We start from the raw sequence: 9,418 nt of genomic DNA, 5'->3' as shown, positions 1-9,418 counted from the left end.
CCTCTGTCCAACTCACCGTCGCTGTGATGTCATATGTTTTTTGCGTTCCGGTACCTTGTGATTTACAAATTAAGCATTGATTACGGAAGTGTAGGTTAGGTTATCGCCCCAGCTGTTGGCGATGTAAGATAAATAGCCAACGCTTAAACACTCAAACGCGGCGCTGTAGGTTACTGCAGTGAGGTTTAGGCCCCCTATTGCACTCTCCATAATTTTTACGAAATGAAAAAAGTATCCACATCCAGATAACAAGTTTGAAGTTGCAATATTAGACGTTTCAAATCTTGCGATGCGAGAATCGGTATCGGGGCTTGTGGCTTCAATTTACGTCTACACATAGGCTAGAGCTTGCACATTAATAGCAATTCATCCGATCATCATAAAAAAAAGAAAAGAAAATTCATTAGGCTATTTATTCTTTTTATGACTCTTCTTACTTCCTGGAGGTGTTCTCACACAATTTAATTAGGCATGTCGTTATCCGCTGAATCGGTGCGTGCTGGTGAATATGAGCATATTAATATGCCGTCAACATTGTCTAAAATATTCCATATGGTAATAAATGTTGCCAACACATTTGCGCTTCTTCACCACTCTGTGCTATGGTTATCTGATATGAACAAGAGAGAGAGAGTGAGAGAGAGAAAGAGAGAGAGTGTGTGTGTGTATGTGTATGTGTATGTGTATGTGTATGTGTGCGCGCCCGTGTGTGCGTGTGAGTGAATGGGTATTGAGCGAGCGCTCCCAAGTGCCACCCGGCGGTTGTTTGGGTACACTGCAGCTAGGCCCGGTACGTACCGAGGTGGATGACGTGGCATTACCTCGGTAAAGGGTGTGCATTGTAGGGGGACCGACTGTATAAAGAACTCAACACAGGCTCGAACAGATACTCTCAGTAAACATTTATTGTTGGTAGCAAAATACAGCTCCTCCTGGGACAGCATTCATGAAGGGCAGTTTTTTACTTAGTGTCTGTCAAGGCACAGATGGAAGACGAGAGCCAACACACATCACATCACATTACGTGGCCACCCCTGCATTGCATTGCCAAGATATTGTGCTCTTCCTTGCCAAAGACAGTGACCAGTGATTTGTGCTTCACAGGCATGTGCCATAATCCTTTAGCTGGCTTTAGTGTGCATGCTTCTAAAGCATATAAGGCACTATGTGGGGTTACACAAGTTTGGTCTCTCTCTCTCTAAATCTTTGGCCAAAGTTAGGTTTACTTTATCGTATAACCTGGATCGTGAACATACTTGACGTTAAACTCAATGTAACAGTGTTTAATCGTAAAGAAGGGAGTGAGTGGAAAAAACATAGCAACATTACTAATGAAGGGACAACATTTCAGGGTCAAATCTCTCAATCCTGGACGACCTCAGAGGATTCGGATACCACTTTGCCATCCTTGGTCTCGATCATCTTGATGACCACGCTCTTCTTGCTCTGGGTCATGCTGCCGTCGCTGAGGCCGCTGCCGCCGCTGAATCCGCCAAGGCCGCTGCCGGAGCTGAATCCTCCAGAGCTGTATCCGCCAGAGCTGTATCCGCCGCCGCTGCCGTATCTGCTGGAGTAGCCACTGGAGTAGCTGTTGTAGGCGCTACCGGAGCTCTCCATGGGGAAGGAGCTGTAGCTCGCTAGAAACGGCAAGAAGAAAAGCAGATTAAGAATGGAACACACTTTGTCTCTGAATGAGAACAAATGTATAATTCAGATTATAGTGAGGTGGGTATATTATCAATAAAAAATGGTTTCTTGACTTACTGCTCTGTTTGGAGATGTTGATGGACTGGATTCCACTTGCAAGCCTAAGGAGAGACAAGCATAACATGCAAATACTTAGAACTTTGAACAGACAGATATGAAGCAAAAGTTAGAAAAAGTAGCCTATGTAGTAAATTGCTGCTGATTGGATAATATTGATTCAGAAATTATGGTAACACTTTATTTTAGGGATACATCTATTAGCACTAATACATACAATGTTAATGCCTGCAGCATAAGTAATTTGTAAGGCATGTAGGCTACTAAGCAAGCGCTAAGGCCTACTAGGTCCTTACTAAGGTTAAATTGGTAATAAATCCCTTATTGTGCATGAACAAGACATTTGCGAATACATGCCTAACAAATGGTTGATTTTGCTTTGTACATGCCTGACAAGTTACTTATACAGGCACATTGTATGTATTATTGCTAATAGATGTATCCCTAAAATAAGTTGTTACTGAAATTACTGTACACATTCCAAATGCCCTGTGTGCTTTCATGCAGATTTAAGAAATGTACTTCTCTATCTGCCTGTAAAGCAGTGCTAATTTGAAAAAGATGTTTGAAAAAAACTGACTGGAACACAATGGCACTGTCTTGTCCTATGATCAGCACAGAACTGGACCTCACCTGTCCTCCTCTCCCTCCAGCAGCTTCCTGTATGTGGCGATCTCGATGTCGAGGGCGAGTTTGACGTTCATCAGGTCCTGGTACTCTCTGATCTGGCGGGCCATGTCCTGCTTGGCTCTCTGCAGGGCCTCCTCCAGATCCTTGATGCGCATCTTGGCGTCCCTCACGGCCATCTCGCCGCGCTCCTCGGCCTCGGCGATCTGGGCCTCCAGGTTGGCACGCTGGCAAACCAAACAAAGGGAGCAATCAGTGAGTCACACGGCAAACTCGTCTGATCCAACACAGATGTGCTAACTGCTATAAATAGACTTCTGAGGAGTACTGCTGTAGATTTTGGACCCACTGAATGAATTGAATATTTTGAGGGTTTTTCATCCCTTTTCAGCGGTGGCCAGTGGGGCTTTTAGTAGAAGGGGCTCACTGTCCGTGTTTGGCCCTTACAATTGGCAAATACCTCCCCATAGAACCATAATTAGTCTCACATTGATCCAAATGTGGTACAGCTAGAAATGAACTACTGTGGTCAGGATGGGGTTCCGCTAGACAATGAATAGACAATGGATAGGTTTCTGCTAGACCCAATGAATAAATAATGATTTTAAGAGTTTTCATTTGTCTTTTTTAACAGTGTCCTTATGGGGTGTATTGTCAGAGCTGGGGGGGTGCACAGAATCATCCAATACCTCGCTACAGAACCATAATCGGTCACACATTTATCCAACACAGATGTCTCGGCACCATAAATGGACTTCTCTGGACATGAGGAGGAGTGAGTGCCACTTGACATTTTGGGACCAATGAATAGACAACAATCTCTATCTAAGGGTTCTTTTACCCATTTTTCAGGCTCATCAACAGTGCAGGGATGAATTTCTCGAAACCAAAGTTGCTTACTACATTAGCTACTTCGTTGCTTTCAATGCATTTTCCCATTGGCAACTACCGAAGTTGCTAACAGGCTAACAACTTCCCTTTTGAGAAACTCACCCCTGGGCAGTTAGAATCATCCAATAACTCTCCACAGCCCCTAACCCTCACCCACTGATGACTGTAGTGCCTGTCTGGCTGCATGGTCTCACCTGGCCTTTCACGGCATCGATTTCAGACTGCAGCCTCTGGATCATGCGGTTGAGGTCAGCGATCTCTGTTTTCGTCGATCTGAGATCATCTCCATACTTGGTGGCAGAGGTCTGCATCTCTTCATACTAATGCGTAAGATAGACACAACATGACATGACGTCAGTTCGGATGTCAAACAACCAATTATTCTACGGGTGTTTCTGTAATTGTAAGAGTACACACAGCAAATTCAACACTTAAGTCAAAGTCAACATTTAGAGAGTCAAAGTTAACAGTCGCCGTGTAGTCCTACACTCTCAAGTACTGGATTTACACTGCAAAAATGTGCTGTGGTAGTGTTTAGAGTAGCGTCAGCCTTTGTCCATACCTTGCTCTTGTACCACGTCTCGGCCTCAGCCCGGCTGCGGTTGGCGATGTCTTCATACTGAGCGCGCACTTCAGCCACGATGGCGTCCATGTCCAGGTTACGGCTGTTGTCCATCTCCACGACAACAGAGGTGTCTTTGATCTGTGACTGGAGTTCACGGATCTCCTAAAAGACAGAAGCATTCCACACCTAGGTCAGGCACAGCTATTGAGAGTATCTTTTTTCACAACTCCAATCCAGAGCAGACATGGCCTGAGCTCCTTAAAGATCTCAACTCAAGAATTCCAACTCCTCAAACTCAAATTGATTTTTATTTTATAGAGCTTTAACATGCTATAACTTGCCTGTTGCTTAGTCTGTTAAGTCAAAACAGTTTAGTTGTAACCATCTGGACTTCTTTCCGGACTTATTTTTTTGCCTTCGTTTATTGCATAATATGTCAACGTCGGCCATGTTATCGTTCAAACACTAGAGATTTGTAACTTAATGAAGCTATCGGGTCTGTAAAGGGGGCCCACTTGGCAGGGCCACTGACAGCTTTGGCTGGGCCCAGGACAAAGTAATTTGACAGCCCCCTTCAATACACACAGCGATGTAATGAGGAACCAATTCTGGGCCCCCTCTCTCCCTGGGCCTGGGCCAGCTGACCCATGTGTCCCCTATTGGCCTCCTTGCCTATGCTGGAAATTACCTCCTCGTAGATCTGCCTCAGGAAGTTGATCTCATCAGTCAGGCTCTCCAGCTTGGCCTCCAGCTCCACCTTGTTCATGTATGCCTCATCCACATCCTGCACAGCACAAGAGAACAGAGAAGATTGGTAAGATGTTTTTACGAAACTGCAACTACATTTGCAAATTACATTTGTTGTTGAAAAGCAGCACTCTCGGCTACAATTCTTGTTTTTCTATTTAGATCGTCAGCATGACACACATGCTAACCCACTAAATCATTGATCAAATACAAGAATTGCGGACAGGAGTGTGGCTTTTCAACAACAAACAGATTGGTTAGTGACAAAGGTCTTTTCATATGGAGAGAAATTCAATAACAATTAGGCATACTGACCTTCTTGATGAGAACAAAGTCGTTTTCACATTCTGTGCGCTTGTTGATTTCGTCTTCATACCTAAAAAGGAAAAAGAGAATTCAGTTTCAGTTTCATCAATTTGTTTTTTGTATTTCAGAATAACATTGCATGACAGAAGCTTGGAATTCATAATTGTGCTTTTTGAGCTCAAATAGTTTTAAAAACACGAGGACAAATGTGAAATATTGCTATAAAATATATGTTTTAATTATATTTGTAGGCCTATAATATTGTTATTTTTACATTTTAATGGTTAACTTGTTAACTAAGTGCAAGCTTCTGTTCAGTTCATTTGGGTCTGGCTGTATTGCATAATGTTTTTCACTAGAGGGAGACGATGTCATCTTCTTTGGTGCGTCAGTGAAACAGGAGAGCATGCGGCCTGAGGCGCTTCCTTATATTATACTATTGTGTGTGTCTTCTGGAAGTCCCTGACGAGACTACAGTGAGCAGCACACCACATTTTTCAAGAGCCCGACACACAGACACGGCCTAAAAGGCATGGCAACACGCCCGCCCTGGTTGCCAGGAAACCACCATTGGTGTGATTTGCATTGGGACGATAATGCTGTTTGAGCATGTAAAATGTGCTCCTGCTTTGTGCGAGGGGAGATCTGCTGTAATGAGTGTGTAATGGTTTCTTTATGCCCTGCCAGGGCTGGGTTACCGATGCCAAGGACCGAATGAATGAAGTGTAAAATGCCACAGACATAAAATTTAGACCCCGTCCGGAGGGATTCTACATGTGGCGATTGTACGTCAGCTCGGGTAAAAAGCTCCTTTGTCCTTATTTTTCCATGACTGGAAGGAGCAGAGGAGTAATCATTTTAAAATGTTTCCAGCTCTAGGTCATTTTCCTCCCCCCCACTTTTTCTTTATTTAGTATACAGTGACTCATTTGGTCAGGGGAACATTTGAGGTTACACCAAAATGTGCACGTTTAGCACATATCTGCAGGCTCTTGCTCTCTCTCTCAGAGACATAGAGAGAGAGAGATAGACCTCCCTGGGGTGCATTTCTGGAAAGCGTAGTTGCCAACTATGTTAGCTACTTTGTTGGTTGCAATGCAATTTCCCATTGACAACTACCGGAGTTGCTAACTGCTAACAACTACGCTTTCCAGAAATGCACCCCTGATTACAGGGCACAGGACTCACTTGTTCTTGAAGTCCTCCACCAGGCCCTGCATGTTGTGCAGGTCGGCCTCCAGCTTCATCTTGTCATTGCCCAGGCTGTCGAGCTGTCTGCGAAGGTTGGAGATGTAGGCCTCGAACATGGAGTCAATGTTGGAGCGGGTGGTGGTCTGTCCCTGCAGAAGGTTCCATTTGGTCTCCAGCATCTTGTTCTGCTGCTCCAAGAAGCGGACCTATATTGTGGGCAGAGAGAGAGAGACAGAGAGTGAGAGACGGAGAGACAGACAGAGAGCACATGCTTTTTCAATTTTCTCTTGAGGACGGATGAATCACACACTCGTGCCTGCCTCAGATTTGGCAGACGGGTTCTTTCCTCCCTCAAATTGGCATTTGCCAAACACAAATAAACCGATTCTGAGGCTCTCTCTCACTTGCTTGCACAGACTGGCAATTGGTGCACAAAAAGCACAACCATATGTGGACTGTACATCTTCCTGCGCTGTACAGAGTAGTCAGGGTGTAGGCCGAATGGGACATTGTCCAAATGTTTGACTGTGTGAGTGTCGTTTCCAAGGCAACAGTGGTATTTTTTTCCAAGGAAACGGTGATGCATATCCTAACAGGAGGAGGGTCGGGGGACGTGGGAAGGGGGGGGGGGGGGGGGGGAGAGATTAGGACTTCTCCTCAACCTCCCCCTGCTTTCCTGTTCCAACTGGACACAGAGAGCAGAGGCCACAGACATTAACATTCACAAAAGCACACAAAGGTGCACCAAGTATAGAATGAGGGCCTGAACATTGAATCAACATGTGCCACTTCGGTGACAAACTGGGTCGTCAGGTTTGACAGAGACTACAGTACAAGGTGGACAGCTGGCCCTCGTAAAGAAAATGGAAAGGGGAAAGTAACGGGCTACTTTAAACAATCACCAGCCGGTGTGACTGAAACTTTTTAAGTGAATGATGTCATGCAAGGCTCAGTAATTGGGGGGGCAGAATCCAGAATATATTTTTTTCATCCAGACTCAGTGGATGTCACGTCAGCTCTGGAGAACTTTGATTATTTCCTCTGTGTCCAAGAGGAATAAAGCGCTGGTTATGTAACCACACCTTCCACTATTGCCCTGAACATGAAACCATCAGTACTGTTTAAATATTAACTTTCCCTCTATCTCTCTCTCTCTCTGACTATTTTCTGTAGAGAAACAACAAGTCAACGAGAGGAGAAATACCTCATACAGTACATGATACTTCATGAAACACGTGACTGCAACGTGTCACTTTCAGATTTGATTGCCTCTTTGTCAACTTTTTTTCTCATTTGATTGCGACACATGACAAAAACTATTGCAAGAAATCAAGAGAAAAGAAAGAAAAGGCAAATGGGAAAGTAAACCCCTTTTGTGAAGAAGAACATCGTTAATCATTTTTCTGTCTTTTTAAACAGTTTTACATAATGATTTTGATATGCGGGGCAGGGCCCTTTTTTCTGGGTGTGTACAGCATGAACTGCCCTTCCCCCAGGGTAGCTAAGCCCAGTCCCAAGGTGAAGCACTTGTCTGCTCAGCTCAGCTCAGCACAGCACAGCACACAGCAGACACACCCTAACCTCCCACTTCTAACTCCACCATGCGTGCATGCAACACTTCACTCACGCACAGCTACAGAAACCATTGGAACAAATTGAAGTGTGCTTTGACTATTATGTTTGCAGTTCTTTTTGAATAGTGCTATTGTCACTTTTCTATGTTTTACAATAGAGAGGAAGCTTTCTACGATGATTGCAATATGTCTTCTCTAGCTTTGTCTCTCTTGTTTCCATCAATAAAAAAGAAGAAGCTTCTGAATAGGAAACCACCTCGCCCATTTTATACTGTACTTCACTCACTCCTGGCACCACAGAAACAACGCACTGATGTGCAGCTAGGTGTCTCACTTAGACTATACTTCTGAGGTCTGTGTCCCTACAGTGCAGTGTCAATGTGTAGCGACAGCTTCAGTTACAGTCTCCAGGACGCTTCACTCAATTTCACAACTTCACTTAAACTTTTTTTTAATGAGGAAGTATGACACTTTTATGCTTATGTTCACCAATACGCACACAGCAAAACATTCATACAGCCACAGTTGTCCTTACACGTCACACTGCACTGTCTTGAATAACTTTTCTGTCATAGTCTGAGACTTCCACTCCCACTTTTAACTTTTCAGAACTAACACAAGCCACCAAACATGACAACAACAACAACAACAACAACAACAAAAAAGACACCCGTACCTTGTCGATGAAGGAAGCGAAGCGGTTGTTGAGGGACTTGATCTGCTCCTTCTCCTGGGTGCGGACGACCTGGATGTTGGGGTCGATCTCCAGGTTCAGTGGGGCCAGCAGGCTCTTGTTCACCTGGACGGCCGTGATGGGTGCCACGGCCCCGCCGCCCATCCCCATGCCCATGCCTCCCCCCATGCTGGAGCCCAGGCCGTACACCGAGGAGCTGGAGATGTACCCGCCGCCTCCACCCATCCCACCTCCCATGCCCATCCCCATCCCCATCCCCATGCCTCCGCCGGATCCATAGGAGCTGCGCACGCTGTAGCTCTGCCTGCTCTGGCTGGGGCCTGCGTAGGAGCGGCTGCTGAAGCTGCGTGGAGCCGTCCCGGAGGAGGACGATGTGACTTTGTAGCTGGTTTTCGCGTAGGACATCCTGGAGGCTTTGTAGTTGGACTAAGACTGAGAGAAAGAGAGAGAGAGACACGGGGGGCTTAGGGAGGTTTTTTGCCGGTGGATGTGGTGCTGGAGTAACTCGAGCAGATAGGAAGACCTTCAGACTTTCTGCCTTTCTATATCAGCGCAGCTAGTGGAGGTGGAGTCACAGGGGGATGGGCCCTCGCCTTTACCGCTCTGCTCCAGAGCACGGACTGTGAAAGTGGGAGGAGAGGAGGAGTTGTAACTGAACACTCTTCCCTGCCCTGCAAGTCTGCATTGCATTGCATTGCACACAATGCTCCCCCACCCCATTTTTGTATGGTGTAAGTTTTGCTCCATGGAGTCCAGGGTGTTTTCATGCAGATGGTGGATCCAGTTTTGACTTACCCTGTTGTGACATACAGAGTGTTTGGGCCTGCATTACAGCATTTGGGCTTGGTTCTGGCCTTAGTGTGACACACACACTATCAAGTATTTGTAAAAAGAATGGACTGAAAATGAAGAATGGCATGAAAATGGACAATGGAAACACTACAGTACATTGATTGCACAATAGCTTATTCTTATTCCAACTCTCAAGTGTGTTTGTACTTTGTCAAGGGGAAATGGGAGAGAATAAAGAACTGGACATTGTAGTTTTGATATATAGCC

General features: G+C 45.3%; 1 protein-coding gene across 1 annotated transcript; it reads right to left on the bottom strand.

The window, feature by feature from the left end:
- Positions 1–887: 887 nt before the first annotated feature.
- krt8 (keratin 8) lies at positions 888–8,893 on the bottom strand. The gene is made up of 9 exons (XM_063209227.1): positions 8,342–8,893; positions 6,089–6,297; positions 4,910–4,970; positions 4,536–4,631; positions 3,845–4,009; positions 3,477–3,602; positions 2,398–2,618; positions 1,765–1,808; positions 888–1,637 (listed from the first exon to the last, which is right to left on the bottom strand). The coding sequence occupies exons 1-9, from the start codon at positions 8,762–8,764 to the stop codon at positions 1,363–1,365; spliced, it is 1,620 nt and encodes a 539-aa protein (XP_063065297.1). The 5' UTR covers positions 8,765–8,893; the 3' UTR covers positions 888–1,362.
- Between the last annotated feature and the right edge of the window lie 525 nt (positions 8,894–9,418).

Source organism: Engraulis encrasicolus, chromosome 10 (genome assembly GCF_034702125.1).
Source record: "Engraulis encrasicolus isolate BLACKSEA-1 chromosome 10, IST_EnEncr_1.0, whole genome shotgun sequence".
Taxonomy (NCBI): Eukaryota; Metazoa; Chordata; class Actinopteri; order Clupeiformes; family Engraulidae; genus Engraulis; species Engraulis encrasicolus.
The sequence above is the reverse complement of the archived record's forward strand: the minus strand, read 5'-3'. Positions and strand labels throughout refer to the sequence as shown.